Genomic DNA, 25,444 nt, shown 5'->3' with positions numbered 1-25,444 from the left:
GGACAACAATTCTAAAGGAGATGCAAGACCAGAGGGGTGCATGGATCATAGAAAATGGGTATGAGGTGCAGCATAGAATAAGAAAGGCACATGGAATCCTGGCATTTACTACAAAAGGATTTAAAAAGTAAAAAAGTGTTGTCACGATTATACTGGGGCAGCACGGTGGCAAAGCGTTTAGCACTGCTGCCTCACTGCGCCAGGGATCCGGGTTCGATTCCAGCCTTAGAATCACACTGTGTGGAGTTTGCCCATTCTCGCCGTGTCTGCGTGGGTTTCCTCTGGGTGCTCTGGTTTCCTCCCAAAGATGTGCAGGATAGGCGAATTGGCCATGCTAAATTGCTCATAGTGTTCAAGGGTGTGTGAATTGGGTGGGTAACAGGGGAAAGGGATAGGGAATGGGTCTGGGCGGGATGCTCTTCGGATGGTCAGTGTGGACTTGTTGGGCCAAAGGGCCTGTTTCCACACTGTGGGGACTCTATGATTACTCGAGATGTCCTGTTGCGGCGGTACAGGATATTGGTTTAGGCCATTTTTGGAATACTGCGTTCAATTCTGGTCTGCCTGCTATGGGAAAGATGCTATCAAATTTGAAAGGGTGCAGAAAAAATTTACAATGATGTTGTCGGATTTGGAGGGTTTGAGCTACAGGGAGAGGCTGAATATGATGGGGAAAGGATTTTCCCTGGAGCATCAGAGGCTGAGGGGTGACCTTACAGAGATTCACAAAATTATGCGGGGCATGGATAGGGTGAATAGCCAAGATCTTTTCCCTAGGGTAGGGGAGTCCAGAATTAGTCAGCGTAGGTTTAATCTAAGAGGAGAAAGGTATAAAAGGGACCTAAAGGCCAACTTTTTCAAACAGTGAGTGGTGCGTGAATGGAATGAGCTGTCAGAGAAAGTAGTGGATGCCAGTAGAGTTACAACATTTAAAAAGCATCTAGATGGGTATGGGCCAAATGCTGACAAAGTGGACTCACTTAATTTAGGATGTCTGGTCAACACAGTCAAGATGACCAAAGGGTGTTTACATGTTGTACATCTCTATGACTTTAAGTAAACTCAAGATTTAATATAACGTCTCAAAGGCTAAGGCAGGAATTTTGCATTGTCATTGGAGTGTTTAGAATAAGATAAGGTCCCTAACAGAATGAGTATTCTTTAAAGTTAATAACTAACAAGCTTAATGTTAGGGAGCTGGAGCTGGATGTACTCGGGACCATTGGAGATGCTGAACACATCATAGATAAGAGTTTTAATGAGGTGGTCACATATAAAGTGCAGGCACAGGGAAGCTGGGTGACCACCAGGAAAGGCAAAGGGAGTGGGCAGTGTGCAAGAATCCCCTGTGGCCATTCCCCACGAAAATAAGTATACTGTTTTGGATACTGCTGGGAGAGAGGGGAGGGGGAGGATGACTGCTCAGGGGAAAGCAGCAGTAGCCAGGTGAGTGGCACTACGACTGGCTTTCGGGCACAGTAGGGAAGGTTAAAGGTAAACAGGACCTTAGTGATAGGAGACTCAATATTATGGGGACACTCAGGAAATTCTGTGGCTGCAGATGGGAGTCCAGGATGGTGTGTTGCCTCCTGGGTGCCAGAGTCCAGGATGTCTTAAAGTGGCTGCAGAACATTCTCAAGGATTCACTGTGTACATCTGCACAAATGACATGGGCAAAAATAGGGATGGGGTCCTGCGGAGTGATTACAGAGAACTAGGTGGGATTTCTTTGGAGGGTTGGTACGAACTTCATGAGCCGAATGGTCTCTTGCCGCACTGTAGGAATTCTGTAATTCTATTCTAGGATTCTATGAAAGACATTGGTGACAGAACATCTTGAATATTATGTCCGATTCTGTTCTACTTACTTGAGGAAGGATGTGGTGGCACTGGAGGCAGTTCAGAGGAGGTTCACCTGCTTGATTCCAGGGATGATAGGGCTGTCATGAGAGAAGCGGTTGAATAGCTTGGACTCGTACTCAATGGAATTAAGAATAATGAGTGGGTGGATCTGATTGAGATATTGATAAAGCGGATGTGGAACAGATGTTCTTCTTTGAGGGACAGTCTCAAACAACAGGGCATAGACATAGATGAGGAGAAATGACTTGTCTTAGAGGGTTGTGAATCTGTGGAACTCACTGCCAGAGGCAGTGTCAGTCAACAGTTTCAAGTAAGAAATGGACATGTTTCTAATGAAAAGCGGGATAAAGAGCTCTGGGAAGCAGGCAGAAAAGTGGGGTTGAGATGACGATAAGTTCGGCCATGATCATGTTAAATGGCAGAATGGACTTAAAGGGCTGAACTGCCTTCTCCCATTCTTAATTCCTATGTTCTCTGAACTACCTTTCACGAAATAATGTCCTTTCTAAAATGGGGGCCACTTTATTGGAACAATGTGAATGTAACAAGTTGACTGAGCTGGCAAATGCATTGTAAATGCAGTATTATGTGGCAAATGTGAAATTATCCTTTTTGGGAGCAAAAACAGAAAGGCAGATTATTATTTGAGTGGCTATAAATGAAAAGCAGGCAATGTACAATGAGCCCTAGGTGTCCTTATACACCAGTCACTGGAGGTAGGCACGTAATTGCAAAAAGTTGTAAAGAAGGTAAATGGTATGAGAACAAGAGAAGGCCATTCAGCCCCTATTTATCTATCTCATATTTAAAACTAACAACTGATTCTGCATCTACCGCCATTTATCGGAGAGAGTTCCAGGTTTCTACCTTTCTTTGTGTGTACAGTGCTTCCTAACATCTTTCCTGAATGGTCTGGCCTAAATTTTCAGTCTACGCCCCCTAGTTCTAGAATTCCCAACCAATGGAAACAGTTTCTCTTTATCTACCTTTTCCTGTTTATCTGTCTTTTCTCCTGTTAATGTCTTGAGGACTTCAATCAAATCACCCCTTAACCTTCTAAATTCTAGAGAAAACAAGCCAAATTTGAATAAGCTCTGTTCATAACTTTACCCCTGAAGTCCAGGTATCATTCTTGTAAATCTAGTTTTACTCCCACCAAGGCCAATATATCTTTCCTAAGGTGTGGTGCCCAGATATGCTCTCAGTACTCTAAGTGGGATCTAACCAGGGTTTTGTACAACTGCAGCATATCTTCTGCATCCTTGTATTCTAGTCCTTGAGATATAAAGGCCAACATTCCATGATCTGCCTTGATTATCTTCTGCATCTGTTTGTGGCATTTTAAAGATCTATCCACCTGAACCCCATAACCATGTCTATGGACATTCACTGTAGTGAATTTAATACCATTTAGTAAACATCCTGAACTACTCTTTTATTGGTCCAAAGTAGATAACCTCTCATTATTTATACTGAGCTCCATTTGCACAATTTGCCCATTCACTTAGTTTATGAATAACCCTTTGTAATTTTATACTGTCACCTACGCTGTCTGTAATGCCACCTAACTTTGTGTTGTCTGCAAATTTAGATATCTAACTTTCCATGCCATTATCAAAGTTGTTAATAAATAACACACATAATTAACGCCCTAAAACAGATCCTTGGTGGACACCACTGGTCACATCCTCTCTGATGAAGGGTCTAGGCCCGAAATGTCAGCTTTTGTGCTCCTGAGATGCTGCTTGGCCTGCTGTGTTCATCCAGCCTCACATTTTATTATCTTGGAATTCTCCAGCATCTGCAGTTCCCATTATCACTGGTCACATCCTGTGAGTGTGAGTGCCTACCCATTATTCTTACTTTCTGTCACCTCCTACACAACTCATTTCCCAGTCGTCAGTAAATTGCCCTCAATTCCATGGGCTTCTACCATAGTTAACAGTTGTTTATGTGGGACATTATCAAATTCTTTTTGCAAGTCCCTAAAAATCAGGCATGTACAATATGCTACCCGACTTCCTTTAACACCCTTGGTAAAAACTGTCAGGTCACGGGAATTTGTCAATCTTTAATTCTTTTTCATTTCCCCATTACCAATGTTTTACTTCTGTTAATTTTATTCAGTCTCTTTCTCAAATACACTATCAATTTCCTCAGGACTTTCAGCAAGCTATCCTCCTTTTTCACTGTAAATACTGAGGCCAAGTAATTACTCAACATGTCTGCCATTTCCCCATAGTCACTGACAATATCCCCAGCTTCAGTCTTTAGTGGGCCAACATTGCTTCTGACCACCCACTTTTCCTTTACGTAACTATGGAATTTCCTCATTGATTTTGAGCTGCATTTCAAAATCCTTTTTATTTGTTCCCATAAGCTACTTTGTGGCCCTTTACCAGATTTTGTATCTTTCTCATTCTGTTTTAGTTTTATGCTGTCCCTTAACTCTTGCTGTTCATGACTGTTTTTGCTTAAGTGGAGCCATTCCCTTCAGGAGTATAAACTGGTTTTATAATGTGTTAAATTGTTCTTTAAATATCCTCCACTGTTCTTCAGCTCTTTCATCCATCAACAGATTTTCTCAGTTTGCTGTGGATAGTCTCTTGTCTTATCTCATTCAAGTCGGCCTTCTCTAAATGTAAAGCTGTCGTAACTGATCCATGCATTTTGCTTTCAAACACTACATTAAACAGAGGTGAAGGTGGTCAACAGCTTCAAGTTACCACAAGTAAATATTAGCAACAACCTGTCCTGGTCCATCCATGTTGAAAGTACATCAATGCCTGTGTATCCTCAAAAAGCTAAAGAAATTCAGTGTGACCACAATGATTCTTATCAATTTTTAGAGATGCAACATAGCAAGCATCATTGCAAAATATAAGAGGGTTATGAACACAGCCCAATCCTTATGAAATCTAGCTTTCCTTCTATTGATTCCAACTAGACTTCCCATTACCTCAGGAAAGCAGGCAACTCAATTAAGATCCCTCCCACCTTGGTTACACTTTCTTCCACACTCTTCCATTGGACAGAAGATACAAAAGTTTGAAAACACCTACTAACAGATTCGAGAACAGCTTCTGCCCCACTGTTGTCAGACTTATGAATGGACCTCTCATAAATTAGTGCTGATCTTTCTCTGCACCTTCTCTGTGGCTGTAACACTACATTCTGAATTCTGTTCCATTACCCTAATGTAGTTATGTAAGGTAATGATTTGTCTGGTTAGAATGCAGGAGTAGGGGAGAATCTCTTGGAAACCTATAAAATTCGAACACAGATAAACAGGGTAGATGCTAGATGTTCCTGATAGTGTGTGAGTCCAGAACCACAAGTCACAGTCAAAGAATAAGGGATAAACTATTTCTGAGTTGACGAAAAATTTCTTCATGTTGACAGCAGTGAGCCTGAGGAATTCGCTCCCGCAGAAAACATTGGATGCACTTGGCACTAAAGGGATCAAAGGATAAAAGGCAAAACTGGGATCAAGCCAGTGTTAGATGATAATTCATGATCATCAAGAATAGCAGAACAGGCTTGAGAGACTAAATGGTCCACCCTGCTCCTATTTTCAATGTTCCTCTGTTTCTATTTTATAGAAACAGTGCAGTAATGATTTCCAAAAATGGTTCCAGGAATGAGAAACTTCCGAGATGAGGATAGATTACAGAAGTTAGGACTGCTCTCCTTGAACAGAAGGCGACAGAGAGGAGATTTGACACAGGTTTTCAAAATCATGAGTGGGCTGAACAAAGTAGACAGGATGAAGCTGTTGTCACTTACAAAAGAAATTAAGAATGGAACAGTGCAGATGTTGAGTGATCGCAGAAAGAAATAAGGATGCTGTGAGAAATAACCTTTTCATTGAGCAAATAGTTAGGATATGGAATATACTGTCCAGAAAGTGGTGCAGGCAGGTTCAATTGAAGCATTTAGAAGGGCATCAAATGACTATCTGGATCAAAATGGTATTGAGTTTGGAACTAGCTAATGCAACTGATGCAAGCACAATAGGCTGACTGGCCTCCTTCTGCACCATAATAATTGTGACTCTGATTCAGTAACATTAACTAATCTTACAATTATTGCTCTTTTTGCAAGATAGCTCCAGATGTCTGCCACTGTTGTACAAGTGTTTTCTCATTTTGCTCCTGAAAGCTCTGGATCTCTCTTTTTTAAATATTCATTCACAGGATGAGGGTGTCGCTGGCTAGCCAGCATTTATTGTTCATCCCTAATGCCCAGAGGGTAGTTAAAAGTCAACCATATTGCTTTGAGTCTGAAGTGACATGTTGGCCAGACCTAGTAAGGACATTGATGAAGCAGACAGATATTTCCGACAATCAACAATGGATTCATAAAATCTGACAGAACTGAGGATGCTATAAATCAGGACAAAAACAGGAGTTGCTGGAAAAGCTCAGCAGGTCTGGCAGCATCTATGGAGAAAAAAAAAAATCAGAGTTCATGTTTCGCGTCCGGTGACCTTCCTCAGAGCAATAAATTCATGGTCATCATTAGACTCTTACTTACAGATTTTTATTGAATTCAAATTCCACTGTCTGCCGTGCAAGATTTAACCCACGTCCCTAGAACACGACCAGGGTCTTTGGTTTAACAGCCCAGCAATAATAGCATTAGGTCATTGCCTCCCCTGGTAAATTCATGTTTAGACTGTGCCCTCTCATCTAAGACTCTCTAACCAATAGAGATCATTTCTGTCTCCCCTGTCTGCCTGTTCCCCTTAGCTTTTTGAAAATATCAATTAAGTCACTCCTTAACCTTCTAAATCGCAGGCAAACTGAAGCATAGGAATGCTTGTATCTGCAATTTTTCCCTTCAAGTTACACACCATCCTGATTTAGGACAATATTGCTGTTCTTTAATTTTAGATTAAGATTGTAGAACTTTGTCCAAATAGCACTGAGGCAACACAATCATGACATGGACTGCAGCAGCTTAAAGCTGTGGCTCCTCAACAACCATTCTGAGGAAGGGTCACTGGACCCAAAACATTAACTCTGATTTCTTACCACAGACGCTGCCAGACCTGCTGAGCTTTTCCAGCAATTTCTGGCTTTGATTCTGATTCACAGCATCCACACTTCTTTCGGTTTTTAACACCAGTTGCTACCCTTGCCGACAATGTCCACATTCTATGAGTGAATAAATAACACACATTTGTTCCAACTTCTTTCCAACACCACATATAGCAGTAACTAGCAGCACTTGCAAAGAGAAAAGGCAACTTTAGTTTCTAGCTTATTTCCTTTTACTCTTTGCAGCTGCTAACTGAATCACTGTAGGTCTTAAGATACTTCCAGATTCTTACCCGTCATTTGAACAAGTAACAAATTCCTCCTTGATTTTTGGATGCCAAACTCCACTATTCAGCATGGCTGTGTGACCCTGTGCAAGAAATCACGAATTAATCATCTTGTCAGATAATCTTTGGAGTAAAGCTTTTTTACATCAGACATCCGGTACTCTGCGTAAGTCTTCTGACCTTACATCCTATACTAACTATGATTTGCCTGTACTGCACATAAACAAAGCGTTTCACTGTATTTCAGTACATGACAATAAATAAATAAATCAATCAATATACATTGCCCATCCCTAACTACTCAAGAGAGCAGTTAAGACTTAACAACATCACTGTGGGTCTGGAGTCTCAAGAGGACCAGATCAATTAAAGATGGCAATTTCCTTCCCAAAAGGACATTCATGTGCCAATGAGTTTTTATATCAATTAACAGTGGTTACTTGGGAGCTTTGAGGATAGCTTTTAATTACAGAATTTTATTCCACTTGAATTTACCCATCTGCCATGACGGGATTCGAACCAATGTTCCCACAACATTAACCTGGAAATGTGGAATACTCCTTCAGTGACAAAGTGGCAAAGTGGCAAAAACACCACTGAATTTTCCATTAAGTTTGAAAACAATGCAGTGAAAGACTAATAGCTAAACTGGTCGTGTTGTATTGGGAAAATACATTCAAAACTAATACAAGCAGAAGTTAGTATTCAAAGATTTAAGATAAGGTTTACAAAAAACATACAAAAACATAAGTTGTTCGAAAAGCTCAGCAAGTATGGATGCATCTGTGAAGAAAAGATAAGTTCCGAGGAACAAGTTCTGAGGAAGGGTCGTTAACTCTGATTTCTTTTTTCTTCACAGATGCTGCTTTTTGCACAGCTTTTGTTTTTGTTCCTGATTCACAGCATCCATAGTTCTTTCAGTTTTTACAAAAAAAAATTCCTTTAAGACAAAAAAATCCACTGGAAACATAAGTCAACAGTGGCAAATAAAAGAAGTTCAAGATTGCGTTAGATCAAGGGATGAGGATCATAAATTTATCAGAAAAAAAGTATACTTCAAATGTCACTCAGAGGTAGTAGGAGCTGCCGATGCTGGAGTCTTGAGATAACAAGGTGTGCAGCTGGATGAACACTGCAGGCCAGGCAGCATTACAGGAGCAAGAAAGCTGATGTTTCAGGTGTGTCCAGACCGAAAACATCAGCTTTCTTGCTCCTCTGATGCTATCTGGCCTGCTGTGTTCATCCTGCTCTATACTTTGTTATCTTACACTTCAAATGTGCCATGCTGTTCTATGTTCCATGTTTGGAGACACATTAAATTTGAGCACTTGAGGACCAAGAAACTGATTAACATATGAACCAGCAAGTAACATAATTCGGTGCCCATGTTTGACCTGATTGCATGTGATTTCATGATGAGTGGGATTAATGATGAGGTCTCCCAGGGCTACTCCCTCCTGACTGTCTAACCACTGTGCCACTATCTCCAGAAGATCTGTCCTGTTGATAGGATGTGACATGGCAGAGATGGTGATGATGGCATGTGAGACACTGTCTGTAAGGTATGATTCCAATAATGATATCTGTTGCTTGACTGTTTTGAGTAGAAGCAGTTTAGAAGGAAAAAGACAAGTGAGAATTAATGAATGAGAGGACGCTCAGCACAAAGGAACAGAGGGATTTTGGGGTGCACCCAAAGGTGGCAGGGAAACTTAACAGAGTCGTTCAGAATATGGGACACATCTTTATCAGCTGTGGCACAAATTATTAGAGCAGGGAGGTTATGAGGGAAACTGTATAAAGCTTTTTATTAGGAGATTGGATACCCCAGGTTGTTTTCTATAAAACAACGATAGTAGATTCGCCAACTTTAGGAACATTTAAGTCGTCAATGGATAAGCACATGGATGTACATGGAATAGTGTAGGTTAGATGGGCTTCAGATTGGTAAGACAGGTCGGCACAACATCGAGGGCCAAAGGGCCTGTACTGTGCTGTAATGTTCTATGTTCTATGAAGGTCAAGACGGAGATAGTAGGAACTGCCGATGCTGGAGAATCTGAGATAACACGGTGTGAAGCTGGATGAACACAGCAGGGCAAGTAGCATCAGAGGAGCAGAAAGTTTGACATTTCAGGTTGGGACCCTTCTTCAGAAATGGGGGAGGGGAAGGGGATTCTGAAATAAATAGCGAGACGGGGGAGGCGGATAGAAGATGGATAAAGGAGAAGATAGGGTGAGAGGAGACAGACAGGTCAAAAAGGTGGGGTTAGAGCCAGTGAAGGTGAGTGTAAGTGGGGAGTTAGGGAGGGGATAGGTGGGTCCAGGGAGGACGGACAGGTCAAGGAGGCAGGATGAGGTTAGTGGGTAGTAGATGGGGGTGGCTTGAGGTGGGAGGAATGGTTAGGGAAGCGGGGACTAGCTGGGCTAGTTTTGGGATTGGTCGGGGGAGAGGAGATTTTGAAGCATGTGAAGTCCACGTGGATATACTTGGGCTGCAGGGTTCCCAAGCGAAATATGACATGCTGTTCTGCATCTTTCAGGTGGCGTCATTGTAGCAATGCAGGAGACCCAGGATGGACATGTCATCCGAGGAGTGGGGGGGGGGGGGGGGGGGTGGGGGGGGGGGGTGGGGTGGGGTGGGGGGTAGTTGAAATGGTTCGCGACTTAAGGTCAAGACGGAACCTGATTTCGGTATTTAGGATTATAAGGGGCATGGACAGAAAGCAGTCTGATGCACTTTAGAAAATCCAATTCAAGAGTGAACTATACAGTAAATGGAAAAGACCTGGGGAAAATTGGTGCACAGAGAGATCTGGGTGTTCGGGTCCACTGTACCCTGAAGGTGGCAACATAGGTGGATAGAGTGGTTAAGAAGGCATACAGCATGCTTTCATTCATCGCACGGGATATTGAGTACAAGGATTGGCAGGTCATGTTATAGTTGTATGGGACTTTGGTTTGACCACATTTGAAATATTGCTTACAGTTCTGGTCACCACATTAACAAAAGAATGTGGATGCTTTGGAGAGGGTGCAGAGGAGATTCACCACGATGTTGCCTGTAATGCAGAGCACTAGCTATGAAGAGAGGTTGAGTAGATGAGGATTATTTACATTAGAAAGGCAGAGCTTTAGCGGGGACCTGATTGAGGTCTACAAAATCATGAGAGGTATAGACAGGGTGGAAAGCAAGAAGCTTTTTCCCAGAATGGGGGACTCAATTACTAGGGGTCACGATTACAAGGTGGGGGAGGAAAAGTTTAAGGGAGATATGCATGGAAATTTCCTTATGCAGAGGGTGGTGGGTGCCTGGAATGTGTTGCCTGTGGCGGTAGTAGAGGCGGGCACAATAGCATAATTCAAGATGTATCTCAACAGATACATGAATGGGCAGTGAGCAGAAAAATACAGATCTTTGGAAAATAGGTGACAGGCTTAAATAGAGAATATGGATCAGTGCAGGCTTGGAGGGCAGAAGGGCCTGTTCCTGTGTTGTAATTTTCTTTCTTCTGTATTCTCAGTTGTTCACCTTAGTTGAAGGGTCAATAGCATAAGAACATATGAACTAGGAGCATCCCACCCCTCGAGCCTGCCCTGCCATTTAATAAGATCAGGGCTGATCTTTTTGAGACTCAGCTCCACTTAACCGCCCACTCACCATAACCCTTACTTCCTTTACTGTTCAAAAATTTGTCCAGCCTTGCCTTAAAAACATTCAGCGAGGTAGCTTCAACCACTTCACTGGGCAGGGAATTCCACAGATTCACAACCTTTTGGGTGAAGAAGTTCCTCCTGGCCTCAGTCCTATACCTGCTTCCCTTTATTTTGAGGCAATGCCCTCTAGTCCTAGTTTCACCTGCTAGTGGAAACAACCATCCTGCCTCCACCTTATCTATTCTCTTTGTAATCTTATTTGTTTCTATAAGATATCCCCTCATTCTTCTGAATTCCAGTGAGTATAATCCCAGTCTACTAAGTCTCTCCTCATAATCCAACCCTCTCAACTCTGGAATCAAACGAGTGAATCTCCTCCTCACCCCCTCCAGTGCTAGTACATCCCTTCTCAAGTAAAGAGACCAAAGCTGCACATGGTACTCCAGGTATGGCCTCACCAGGACCCTAGACAGCTGCAGCACAGGCTCCTAGTTTTTAAACTCCATCCCTCGAGCAATGGCAGTTAAAATTCCATTTGCCTTTTTTAACTACCCGCTGCACCTGCAATCCTACCTTTATCGATTCATGCACAAGGACACCCAGGTCCCCCTGCACAGCAGCGTACTGCAATCTTTTACCATTTAAAACATAGTCCATTTTGCTGTTATTGCCACCAAAACGGATGACCTCCCACTTATCAACATTGTACTCCATCTGCCAGACCTTTGCCCACTCACTGAGGCTATCTATATCCCTCTACAGACTTTGTGTTTTCTGCACACTTTGCTCCACCACTCACCTTACTGTCATCTGCAAATTTTGACACACCACACTTAGTCCGCAGCTCGAAATCATCAATATAAATTGTAAACAACTGCGGTCCCAACACTGATCCCTGAGGCACACCACTGGCCACTGGCAATCAACCAGAAAAACACCCATTTACTCCTACTCTTTGCTTTCTACTGGTCAACCAAACCTCTATCCATGCCAGTACAATACCTGTAATACCGTGCAACTTTATCTTACGTAGCAGCCTTTGGTGTGGCACCTTGTCAAATGCCTTCTGGGAATCCAGGTACACCACATCCACAGGTTCCCCATTGTCCACCATGCAAGTAATGTCCTCAAAGAATTCCACCAAATTAGTTAAACATGACCTACCCTTCATGAACCCATGCTGGGTGTTCCCAATGGGACAATTTATATCCAGATGTCTTGCTATTTCTTCCTTAATGTTAGATTCAAGCATTTTCCCCACTACCAAACTTAAGCTCACTGGCCTACAGTTACCTGCTTTTTGTCTACTTCCTTTTTTAAACAGTGCCATCACATTGGCTGTTTTCCAATCTGCAGGAACCACCCCAGAATCCAGTGAATTTGGTAAATAATTACTAGTGCATTTGCTATTTCCCCAATCACCTCTTTTAGTGCCCTGGGATGTATTTCATCAGGGCCAGGAGACTTGTCTACCTTTCGCCCCATTAGCTTGCCCCGTACTGCCTCCTTAGTGATAATGATAGTTTCTAGGTCCTCACTTGCTATAACCTTATTGCCATTAGTTTTCCGCATTTTATTTGTATCTTCCACTGTGAAAACCGACACAAAATAACTGTTTAATGTCTCATAGAACATAGAACATTACAGCACAGTACAGGCCCTTCAGCCCTCGATTGCCGACCTGTCATACCGATCTCAAGCCCATCTAACCTACACTATTCCATCTACGTCCATATGCTTGTCCAACGACGACTTAAATGTACTTAAAGTTGGCAAATCTACAACCATTGCAGGCAAAGCGTTCCATTCCCTTACTGCTCTCTGGGTAAAGAAACTATCTCTGACATCTGTCCTATATCTTTCACCCCACAATTTAATGCTATGCCCCCTCATGCTCGCCGTCACCATTCTCGGAAAAAGGCTCTCCCTATGCATCCTATCTAACCCTCTGATTATTTTATATGTCTCAATTAAGTCACCTCTCAACCTTGTTCTCTCTAATGAAAACAGTCTCAAGTCCCTCAGCCTTTCCTCTTAAGACCTTCCCTCCATACCAGGCAACATCCTAGTAAATCTCCTCTACACCCATTCCAAAGCTTCCACATCCTTCTTATAATGCGGTGACCAGAACTGTACGCAATACTCCAAGTGCAGCCGCACCAGAGTTTTGTACAGCTGCAGCATATTTCCTCATTCCCAGTTATTAAATTGGCCTTCTCATCCTCTAAAGGGCGAATGTTTACCTTCGCCACTCTTTTATGATTTACATATTTATGGAAACCTTTGCTGCCTGTTTTTATATTCTGAGTTTATTCTCTTAATCTATCTTACTTTTCCTTATAACATTTTTTATAGCCTTCTGTTGGCCTTTAAAGATTTCCCAGTCCAATAGTTTCCTACTAGTCTTTGCTTTTTTGAACATGTTTTTTTTCCACCACGAGGCTATTATTTTCAGGTGAAAGGCAGGAGCTTTGGACGGGCCTTAAGGAAATTTTTTTTTCCACCAGAGGCTGGTGAGAAGCTGGCATGCACTGCCTGGCTGAGGTTGGAATACTCACAGCCTTTAAAAGGTACGTGGATAGGCACTTGAAATGGCCCATAGCATTGAATGTTTGACAACTGGGTGGCACGTCTGTCAGTGGTTGCACTGCTGTCCAACAGCACCAGGGAACCAGGTTCAATTTCATCCTTGGGTGACTGTGTGGAGTTTTCACATTCTATATATTTTTTCTATTCTCCAGGGCGGCACAGTGGCTCAGTGGTTAGCACTGCAGCCTCATGGCACCAGGGACCAGGGTTCAATTCCAGCCTTGGGCAATGTCTGTATAGAGTTTGCACATTCTCCCCATGTCTTGCATGGGTTTCCTCCGGGTGCTCCGGTATCCTCCCACAGTCCAAAGATGGGCAGGCTAGGTGCATTGGCCATGCTAAATTGCCCATAGTGTTCAGGGGTGTGTGGGTTATACGGGGATGGGTCTGGTTGGGATGCTTCAAGGGGCGGTGTGGACTTGTAGGGCCAAAGGGCCTGTTTCCACACTGTAGGGAATCCAATCTAATCTAATCTCCCAGTGATCTGTCTCCTTCCACAGTATAAAGATGTATAGGTTGGATGGATTGACCATGCTAAATTGTCAAGTGTCCTGGAACGTGTGGGTGGATTAGACATGGGAAATGCAGGGTTACAAGGACATGGTAAGGGTTGGGTTTGGTTGGGATGATCTTCAGAGGTTTAGTGCAAACTGGATGGGCCAAATACCCTGCTCCTACACTGTAGGGATTCTGTGATTCTACAGTTCTATAAAGTGCTAAAGTGAGACTGGTGTGGATAAGTGCAGGCTTGATGGGCCAAAAGGCTTTTTTTGTGATGTATCACACTGTGATTCCATTCCTCATCGCAGTGACAGATCCCCCAATTTGAGCACATTACTAAATATTGTTCAGGCTCAGACAGAAAACCTTTCAGTTTCTGAAGGAATTGAGGGATATGGGAAGCAGGAATTGAAGTCCAAGAGCAGCCACCATCATTTAGAATGGGTCATTGGGATCAATGAGCCAGATGGTGTCTTCGTGCCCATGATCTTCATGTTGAGAATGTGGAGGTAGGAGAACAGCACAGTGGGTCAGCGGTTAGCACGGCTGCCTTACAGCATCTGAGACCTGGGATTGATTCCAGCCTTGGATGACTGTCTGTGTGGAGTCTGCACATTCCCCCCCATATCGGCATGGGTTTCTTCCGGATGCTCCAGTTTCCTCTCACAGTGCAAAGATGTGGATTGGCTATGCTATTTAGTGTATTAATTACGATTAAGACTACGATTAAGCGTAAAAGTCCAACCCTGATTTGCCTCTCCAAAATGCAGCACCTCTCATTTATTTAAATTAAAGTCCATCTGCCACTCTTTGGCCCATCTGATCAAGGTCCTATTGTACTCTTAAAGTAACCTTCTTCGCTGTTCACTGCACCTCCAATTTTGGTGTCACCTGCAAACTTACTAAGCATACTTTCTAAATTGACATCTAAATTATTTACAGAAATGATAAAATGCAGTGGGCCTGATCCTTGTGGCATCGCTGGTCACAGGCTTCTAGACTGAAAACATCCACCATCACCCTCTGTATTCTACCTTCGAACCAGTTATGTATCCAAATGGTTAGTTCTCCCATGTGATCTAACCTTGCTAACCAGTCTACCACACTGAACCTTGTCGAACGTCTTACTGAAGTCCATATATGTCATATCGACCACTCTGCCTTCATCGATCTTCTTCGTTACCACTTCAAAAAACGTAATCAAGAGGTTAGTGATACATGATTTCCTACAATCGAATTCCACGATTACCCACATCATTTATATATATGTTGCAAATAGCTGAGGCCAAAACACTGATCCTTGCACTACACCACTCATTACTGCGTATCACTCAGTCGAAGACCCATTGAATCTCATTATCTGTTTCCTATCTATCAACAATTCTCAATTCATGCCAATATATTATCCCTTTCTCATGTCCTTTAACTTTGCCCACTAACTTCTTGTCATGGGTCTTGTCAAAAGCCTTCCAAAAATTTAAATACACCATATCCACTGGTTCTCCCTTACCAAAACTAATAGTTATAGAACAAAGAACATTACAGTACACTACAGGCCCTTCGGCCTTCGATGTTGTGTCAACCTGTCATACCACTCAGAAAACTCTAGTCAATTTGTTGAGAATGATTTACCGTTCATAACTCCGCAGTGGCTTTGTCCAACCCCACTGATGCTTTCTAATTATTCTGTTATCACATCTGTTAATCAGACTTTAGTAGTTGACCCATTGCTGACATTACCCTTTCTCTCCCTCTCTTTTTAAATATTGTGGTTACATTTACCACCCTCCAATCTGTAGGAACTACTCCACTATCTATAAAACTACGAACAATGGCCACCAATGCATTTAATATTTCCAGGGTCACTTCCTTTTGGAAACATTCTGAGATTCAGCCATTGATATCTCAAACATTATGGCCCGGTTTGATTGCTAAATGCTGAAACACTGTTTGCACATGTGAACAAGACCAGATATGGGATCATAAACAAAACACAGAAAATACTTGGCAGGTGTCGATGTATTTTTGAGAAGGGAAAATTAGAGTTAACACTTCAATTCATAAATAACATCTTCAGAACTGAAGGAAGGTAAAAATGTGAAGGGTTTTGTTTGCTGAATTAGTGGAGTGAGAAGAAGAATGAGAGGAAAAGCATGAGACAGATTAGGGTACAGAAGAGATTACATAAAACACAGTTGGAACAACCACATAAGATGAGGTTGTAGGAAACAGGTAGTGCATTGATCCAGACCAACATACAATAATAAATTGCTACATCCAAAAGCAAAAAACATTAATCAAGCTGCAGACCAGCAAATGGCAAAGTGAAACCATAATGATCTGAAATTGCTGAGCTCAATTTTTAAGTCCAGAAGACTTGTGACTAATTGAAAGTTAAGGTGCTGTTGCTCAATCGAACCTACAGCAGGTTGAGAATGTCTCAGTGTCTTGCTCAGTCATTTCAGAGGGCAGTAACCACATGCCTGTGGGGCTGGAGTCATATATCAACCAAAATGGATCAGGACAACAGATCCACGCCCCCCCTCCCCCCCGCCCCCAAAAGGACATTGGTCAATCGGACAAGTTTTTATTAATTAGTCAGATTCATAATAATTATCAAAAAGTCAAAAAATTTGTTCCAGATTTAGTTTTCAAATTTAGATTCCCCTGAATGCCATTGTGGTATTTGAACCTATTTCCTCTAAGCCTCTAGATTACTCATCCAGTAAAACATCCCCTTAAAACAAGAGTGGTTGCTGGCCTCCAGGAAACATGGTACTCAAGTATTAACATAAATCACTCTGGTACCTTGGTCTTAGCTTGATCAACAATGTACTGATCGCCTTTCACACACTCCATCACCTGAAAGCCATCACGGTCCAACACCTTGGCCTGGGCACTTCCAGCCACACACAGAATCACATCGCCTGTTGAGCTGTACTGCAACGACTTAATCTGATGGCTAAAATTTAAAAGAAAACCAAAGCTAAAAATCATCATGTCCAACAAACCGTACTAACCATTCCACTTTTGGAATATCCCATTATGTCAACTCTGCTCTTTGCCTGTTTTGCCCACTGCCACTGCATCCCACCCAGCAACAAGCGGTATTTGGGGTCGAGTGAATAGGAAGAGATTTTTGCAAGTTTAAAGAGGCTGTTGGGAATTAGTGTGTTCGAAAATTTAGGAAGGATTCGATGTGGTTTGGAACACTACCAGTTGTTGGTCAGGTATGAGGTGGGGGAGAGGAGGCAATTGTCCTGAAATACAGAGGGGTGTAGTCACTCACCATTCACAGGGCTGCAATGATCGAAAGGCCTGTAGTGAAGCATCCATTCCAGCAAAGTCCCAGAGCTTCACCTCATAATCGTAGCCCCCGGAGACGAGCCGCGCCCCCGAAGGATCCAGTCCCAGTGCTGACACCTGAAGTCACAAGAAATTGTGGGATTGTGGGAGATATAGCAGTTTGGATCGGAAATTGGCTTGCTGAAAGAAGATAGAGGGTGGTAGTTGGTGGGAAATGTTCACCCTGGAGACCAGTTACTAGTGGTGTACCGCAAGGGTCAGTGTTGGGTCCACTGCTGTTTGTCATTTTTATAAATGACCTGGATGAGGGCATAGAAGGATGGGTTAGTGAATTTGCAGACGACACTAAGGTCGGTGGAGTTGTGGATAGTGACCAAGGATGCTGTAGGTTGCAGAGAGACATAGATAATCTACAGAGCTGGGCTGAGAGGTGGCAAATGGAGTTTAATGCGGACAAGTGTGAGGTAATGCACTTTCGTAGGAGTAACCGGAATGCAAAGCACAGGGCTAATGGTAAGATTCTTGGTAGTGTAGATGAGTAGAGAGATCTCGGTGTCCATGGACATAGATCCTCGAAAGTTGCCACCCAGGTTGACAGGGCTGTTAAGAAGGCATACAGTGTTTTAGCTTTTATTAATAGAGGGATCGAGTTCCGGAACCAAGAGGTTATGCTGCAGCTGTACAAAACTCTGGTGCAGCCGCACTTGGAGTATAGAGTACAGTTCTGGTCACCGCATTCTAAGAAGGATGTGGAAGCTTTGGAAAGGGTGCAGAGGAGATTTACTAGGATGTTGCCTGGTATGGAGGGAAGGTGTTACGAGGAAAGGCTGAGGGACTTGAAGCGGTTTTCTTTAGAGAGAAGAAGGTTGAGAGGTGACTTAATTGAAACATATAAAATAATCAGAGGGTTAGATAGGGTGCATAGGGAGAGCCTTTTTCCTAGGATGGTGATGGCGAGCACGAGGGGGCTTAGCTTTAAATTGAGGGGTCAAAGATATAGGACAGATAGATAGATAGATAGATAGAATAGATAGAACAGTACAGCACAGAACAGGCCCCTCAGCCCACAATGTTGTGCCGACCATTGATCCTCATGTATGCACCCTCAAATTTCTGTGACCATATACATGTCCAGCAGTCTCTTAAATGACCCCAATGACCTTGCTTCCACAACTGCTGCTGGCAACGCATTCCATGCTCTCACAACTCTCTGCGTAAAGAACCTGCCTCTGACATCCCCTCGGTACTTTCCACCAACCAGCTTAAAACTATGACCCCTCGTGTTAGCCATTTCTGCCCTGGGAAATAGTCTCTGGCTATCAACTCTATCTATGCCTCTCATTATCTTGTATACCTCAATTAGGTCCCCTCTCCTCCTCCTTTTCTCCAATGAAAAGAGACCGAGCTCAGTCAACCTCTCTTCATAAGATAAGCCCTCCAGTCCAGGCAGCATCCTGGTAAACCTCCTCTGAACCCTCTCCAAAGCATCCACATCTTTCCTATAATAGGGCGACCAGAACTGGACGCAGTATTCCAAGTGCGGTCTAACCAAAGTTTTATAGAGCTGCAACAAGATCTCACGACTCTTAAACTCAATCCCCCTGTTAATGAAAGCCAAAACACCATATGCTTTCTTAACAACCCTGTCCACTTGGGTGGCCATTTTAAGGGATCTATGTATCTGCACACCAAGATCCCTCTGTTCCTCCACGCTGCCAAGAATCCTATCCTTAATCTTGTACTCAGCTTTCAAATTCGACCTTCCAAAATGCATCACCTCGCATTTATCCAGGTTGAACTCCATCTGCCACCTCTCAGCCCATCTCTGCATCCTGTCAATGTCCCGCTGCAGCCTACAACAGCCCTCTACACTGTCAACGACACCTCCGACCTTTGTGTCGTCTGCAAACTTGCTGACCCATCTTTCAATTCCCTCGTCCAAGTCATTAATAAAAATTACAAACAGTAGAGGCCCAAGGACAGAGCCCTGTGGAACTCCACTCACCACTGACTTCCAGGCAGAATATTTTCCTTCTACTACCACTCGCTGTCTTCTGTTGGCCAGCCAATTCTGTATCCAAGCAGCTAAGTTCCCCTGTATGCCATTCCTCCTGACGTTCTGAATGGGCCTACCATGGGGAACCTTATCAAATGCCTTACTGAAGTCCATATACACCACATCCACAGCTCGACCCTCATCAACCTTTCTAGTCACATCCTCAAAAAACTCGATAAGGTTTGTAAGGCATGACCTACCCCTCACAAAGCCGTGTTGACTGTATTTGATCAAGCCATGCTCTTCCAGATGGTCATAAATCTTATCCCTCAGAATCCTTTCTAACACCTTGCAGACGACAGACGTGAGACGTGAGACTTACCGGTCTATAATTGCCGGGGATTTCCCTATTTCCTTTCTTGAAGAGAGGAATTACATTTGCCTCTCTCCAGTCCTCAGGTACGACTCCAGTGGAGAGCGAGGATGCAAAGATCTTTGCAAGTGGCGAAGCAATTGCATTTCTCGCTTCCCAAAGCAGCCGAGGACAAATCTGATCCGGGCCTGGCGACTTGTCAATCTTAATGTTCGACAAAATTTTCAGCACATCAGCTTCGTCTATTTCTATCCATTCCAGCATGCACACCTGCTCTTCAAAGGTTTCATTCACTACAAAGTTCGTTGCTTTTGTAAAGACAGAAGCAAAAAACTCATTTAGGGCTTCCCCTACCTCCTCAGGCTCCACACAGAAGTTCCCTATGCTATCCCTGATCGGCCCTACTCTTTCTTTGACCATTCTCTTATTCCTCACATAAGTGTAAAATGCCTTTGTGTTTTCCCTAATTCGTTCTGCCAAGCCTTTCTCGTGCCCCCTCCTGGCTCTCCTCAGACCATTTTTGAGCTCCTTCCATGCCTGCATGTAATCCTCTCTACCTGAACTTGACCCTAGCTTCCTCCACCTTATGTAAGCTGCCTTCTTCCTTTTCACTAGAAGCTCCACCGCTCTCGTCATCCAAGGTTCCTTAATCTTACCCCTTCTTGCCTGTCTCAGAGGGACATATTTACTCATCACTCCCAACAACTGTTCCTTAAACCGTCTCCACATGTCTCTCGTTCCCTTACCATGGAACAACTGCTCCCAGTCCATGCTTCCTAACTCATGTCTAATCGCGTCATAGTTTCCTCTTCCCCAATTAAATATCCTCCCATTCTGCCTAATCCTCTCCTTCTCCATAGCTATGTAGAATGTGAGGCAGTTATGGTCACTATCACCAAAATGCTCTCCCACCACAAGATCTGATACCTGCCCCGGCTCGTTTCCGAGCACCAAGTCTAGAATGGCCTCTCCCCTCGTCGGCCTGTCAACGTACTGCGTTAGGAAACCCTCCTGAACACACCTTACAAAAACAGCTCCATTCAAATCTTCTGCTCGAAGGAGGTTCCAATCAATATTAGGAAATATTAAGATGTCAGAGGTAGTTTCTTTACTCAGAGAGTAGTAAGGGAATGGAACGCTTTGCCTGCAATGGTAGTAGATTCGCCAACTTTAAGTATATTTAAGTCATCATTGGACAAGCATATGGACGTACATGGAATAGTGTAGGTTAGATGGGCTTGAGATCGGTATGACAGGTCGGCACAACATCGAGGGCCGAAGGGCCTGTACTGTGCTGTAATGTTCTATGTTCTATGTAAATCTTTCCACAATGCTTGGCTTTTAAAACAGTTCTTTTCCCATTTCACTCCGCAGTCAAAAATACAGAGAAATAAAGATATGGTCTTGACAACGCAAGTACATCTACAGCCTGGACACTGTCAAGCTTGAACAAAACCCGCACCTACCGTTTTTTTGCCATGGGTGAGTGTGATTTCATGAGAGTCTGGAATGCGTTTCAATGGGTTCTACATAAAGATAAAAGGGACATGGTTACTCACCCTTGATCAGCACTTCAACTTGTATAGTCAAAGTGATATTATGTTTCTGTTATTGCTATAATTCCCTACCCATTCATAACCTTTTGTGTTCTTCATTCATGCGATCTATTGTAAATGCTTCATGTTGTCAGATGCTGAATATTGTGAAATGTTTTTGTTTTGACATTTTCCTACTTTCTTTGGACTACAGGCTGATTCCTCCATTTTGCCACAAGCCCTCATTTCTTCTGCCTTCCATTTTTGCTTTGTACTTTTCTATCTTTCATTTCCATCTTTCCCTCACTCTTTGGCCCTCTTAATCACTTTACGTAACTGTTAATTAATCCTTTATGACACACAGACAGACACACACATTAGAACACCTAGATTCCTCTACATCTTGGAATTCAACAGTCATTCTCTGTTTAAATTATACTTGTCCTTTTACTCTTCCTGCCAAAATGAACAGCTTGACAGTTTGCTACATCATACTCCACTGCATTCTGCACTCTGTTCTGTTATCCTGATGCACTTCGTATTGTATGCTCTACTTGTGTAGTACGCAAAACAACACTTTCCACTGTACCTCAGTAAACGTGACAACAATAAACAAATCAGTCAATCTGTCAGACCTTTGCTCATTCAATGCACATATCCATATGGGTCAGCAGCCTTGCTCTTTCATCTTTACCATATACTTCAAGTCATCTGCAAATTTAGCAATGTTACATTGAGGGGAGATGGTAGCATCATAACACCATTTATATAGTAAGCCAAAGCCCAGCCTAACGCATTGGGGACATGAATTCAAATCCTATCGCAGCTACTGGTTAAATGCAAATTCAGTTAATAATTCTGGATCATACAGCTAAAATAAAAACAGGTGTTGGAAAAACACAACTGGTCTGGCAGGAACTGACAAACGAGAAAGAATGAACATTTCCAGTCGTTTATATTATTCTCAGTTGAGACAGCTGCAGCCATTGATTTTTTACAGCACAGATAGAGAACTTTCAGCCATCGTGTCCGTGCTGCACATCAAACATCCATCTAGTTGATGCACATGGCCCATAGCCTCACATGCCATGGCATTTTATGTCGTTATCTAAATTTTTCTTATATGTTTTGAGGGCTTTTGCCCACTAGCTTCCTTTTTTCTCATTCACTTGTGAGATGTGGGAAATGCTGGCTGGCTCCTTTCTCGAATTGCCCTTGAACTGCTGGGGGTGAGCCACCTTTTTGAAATGCCGCAGTCCACATGTTGTAGGTAGACCCACAATGCCGTTCAGGAAAAAATTACAAAATTTTCACTTAGCAATAATGAATGAACTGCGGTATATTTTCAAGTCAGGATGGTGAAAGGCTCTGATGGCAATTTGCAAGCTGTGGTGTTCCCATGTACCTGCTGCTGTTGGAGGAGGCGATAAGGTAAGGGAACCGTGGTTTACTAAAGAAATTGTACCTCTTGTTAAGCGGAAGAGGGAGGCTTATGTGACGATGAGACGAGATGGTTCAGATGAGGCGATGGAGAATTACCGATTAGCTAGGAAGGATTTAAAGAGAGTGTTAAGAGCAAGGACGGGACATGAGCAGACATTAGCAGGTAGAATAAAGGAGAACCCTAAAGCTTTCTATAGGTTTGTGAGGAATAAGAGGATGACTAGGGTAGGAATAGGGCCAGTCAAAGACAGAAGTGGGAAGTTGTGTGTGAACCCTGTGGAAATTGGAGAGGTGCTAACTGATTATTTCTCGTCTGTTTTCACTGAGGAACAGGAGAATATTGTAGAGGAAATGACTGAGAAACGGGCTACTAGAATTGAAAGGATTAAGGTTAGTAAGGAGGAGGTGTTATCAATTCTACGAGGTGTGAAGGTAGATAAATCCTCTGGACCAGATGGGATTTTTCCGAGGATTCTCTGGGAAGCTAGGGAGGAGGTGGCGGAGCCTTTGGCCTTGATCTTTGAGTCCTCATTGTCGACAAGTTTAGTACCAGAGGACTGGAGGATTGCAAATGCTGTGCCCTTGTTCAAGAAGGGCAGCAGAGACGACCCAGGTAATTATAGACCTGTGAGCTTTACGTCTGTTGTAGGAAAAGTTTTGGAAAGGATTATAAGAGATAGGATTTACAATCATCTAGCAAGCAACAATTTGACTGGAGATAGTCAGCATGGATTGGTTAAGGGCAGGTCATGTCTCACAAACCTCTGAGTTTTTTGAGAAGATGACCAAGCACGTGGATGAGGGAAGGGCAGTTGACATGGTGTACATGGACTTCAGTAAAGCCTTTGATAAGGTTCCACACGGTAGGCTATTGGAGAAAATACAGAGGCATGGGATTGAGGGAGATTTAGCAGTTTGGATTAGAAACTGGCCTTCTGTAAGAAGGCAACGAGTGGTTGATGGAAAATATTCAGCCTAGAGTCAGGTTACTAGTAGTGTGCCTCAAGGATCTGCTTTGGGACCACTGCTGTTTGTCATTTTTATAAATGACTTGAACGCAGGCATAGGTGGATGGGTTAGTAAGTTTGGAGATGACATTAAAGTCGGTGGAGTGGTGGACAGTGTGGAAGAATGTTGTAGGTTGCAGGGATACTTGGATAAACTGCAGAATTGGGCCGAAAGGTGGCAAATGGAGTTTAATACGGATAAATGTGAGGTGATTCACTTTGGGAGGAATAATAGGAAGATAGAATACAGGGTCAATGGAAAGATTCTTGGTAGTGTGGATGTGCAGAGGGATCTTGGTGTCCATGTACATAGATGTCTGAAAGTTGCCACCCAGGTTGATGGTGCTGATAAGAAGGCTTACGGTGTGTTAGGTTTTATTGGTAGAGGGATTGAGTTCCGGAACCATGATGTCATGCTGCAACTGTACAAAACGCTAGTGCGGCCTCATTTGGAATATTGTGTGCAGTTCTGGTCGCCCATTACAGGAAGGATGTGGAAACATTGGAAAAGGTGCACAGGAGATTTACCAGGGAGTTGCATGGTCTGGAGCGCAGGCCCTATGAAGAAAGGCTGAGGGACTTGGGTCTGTTGTCATTGGAGAGAAGGAGGTTTACCAGGAAGTTGCATGGTCTGGAGCGCAGGCCCTATGAAGAAAGGCTGAGGGACTTGGGTCTGTTGTCATTGGAGAGAAGGAGGCTAAGAGGGGATTTAATAGAGACATACAAGATGATCAGAGGATTAGATAGGGTGGACAGTGAAAGTCTTTTTCCGAGGATGATGACTTTAGCTTGTACCAGGGGGCAGAGATACAAATTGAGGGGTGATAGATTTAAGACAGATGTCAGAGGCAGGTTCTTTACTCAGAGTGGTAAGGGTGTGGAACGCCCTGCCTGCCAATGTAGTGAACTCAGCCACATTAGGGGCATTTAAACAGTCCTTGGATCAGCATATGGATAATGATGGGATATTGTAGGGGGAGGTGCTTAGATTAATTCACAGATCGGTGCAACTTTGAGGGCTGATGGGCCTGTTCTGCGCTGTATTATTCAATGTTCTATATGTTCCTCAACCATGTTCTCCCACTTCCTCCCGATAACCCTGAATGCCCTTGATAATCAATAACCTATCGATCTCTGTCTTAAGTATACTAAATGACCTGGCCTCCACAGCCTTCCATGGCAGTGAATTCCAAAGATTTACCACTCTCTGGCTGAAGAAGTTTCTCCTTATCTTCGATCTAAAAGGCCTTCAAAATAGTTCCCTGGGAGCTGTTTGTTCTTCTCCTCCTGTCTGGTGAATTTGATTCTGGTGAGGGTGTTGTTTATTAGTTTGTGTACCTCCCCTAGTTTGGTCCATTTAATGATGACAAAAGTGTCGTCTATGTAGCATATCCATTGCTTGGGTTGGATTAGTGGAAGGGCCGTACTTTCCAGTCTTTGCATCAAAGCCTTGGCAATTACATAGAACATAGAACAGTACAGCACAGAACAGGCCCTTCAGCCCACGATGTTGTGCCGACCATTGATCCTCATGTATGCACCCTCAAATTTCTGTGACCATACGCATGTCCAGCAGTCTCTTAAATGTCCCCAATGACCTTGCTTCCACAACTGCTGCTGGCAACGCATTCCATGCTCTCACAACTCTCTGTGTAAAGAACCCGCTTCTGACATCCCCTCTATACTTTCCTCCAACCAGCTTAAAACTATGACCCCTCGTGTTAGCCATTTCTGCCCTGGGAAATAGTCTCTATCAACTCTGTCTATGCCTCTCATTATCTTGTATACCTCAATTAGGTCCCCTCTCCTCCTCCTTTTCCTTTAGTCCTGCGATAAGTGATCCCA

At 43.3% G+C, this 25,444-nt stretch overlaps 1 protein-coding gene across 7 annotated transcripts in view; it reads right to left on the bottom strand.

Annotated features, from left to right (window-relative positions):
- LOC125450885 (WD repeat-containing protein 70) overlaps positions 1-25,444 on the bottom strand; it is a 167,679-nt gene that overhangs the window by 99,842 nt on the left and 42,393 nt on the right. For 3 of the 7 annotated variants that reach the window (XM_059645001.1, XM_059645002.1, XM_059645003.1), the window contains exons 6-10: positions 21,081-21,140; positions 17,229-17,362; positions 16,748-16,901; positions 7,199-7,275; positions 7,001-7,022 (exon numbers count right to left, since the gene is read on the bottom strand). In XM_059645001.1, the coding sequence (XP_059500984.1) occupies positions 7,001-7,022; positions 7,199-7,275; positions 16,748-16,901; positions 17,229-17,362; positions 21,081-21,140 (447 nt within the window). The remainder of the gene's footprint in view (positions 1-7,000; positions 7,023-7,198; positions 7,276-16,747; positions 16,902-17,228; positions 17,363-21,080; positions 21,141-25,444) is intronic. The other 4 variants (XM_059645004.1, XM_059645006.1, XM_059645005.1 and 1 more) reach the window with 4 other exon arrangements.

The sequence above is a fragment of the Stegostoma tigrinum genome, chromosome 3, assembly GCF_030684315.1.
Source record: "Stegostoma tigrinum isolate sSteTig4 chromosome 3, sSteTig4.hap1, whole genome shotgun sequence".
In the NCBI taxonomy this organism is placed as follows: Eukaryota; Metazoa; Chordata; class Chondrichthyes; order Orectolobiformes; family Stegostomatidae; genus Stegostoma; species Stegostoma tigrinum.
Note: the sequence above shows the minus strand (reverse complement) of the source record. Positions and strands in the feature narration are given on the sequence as shown.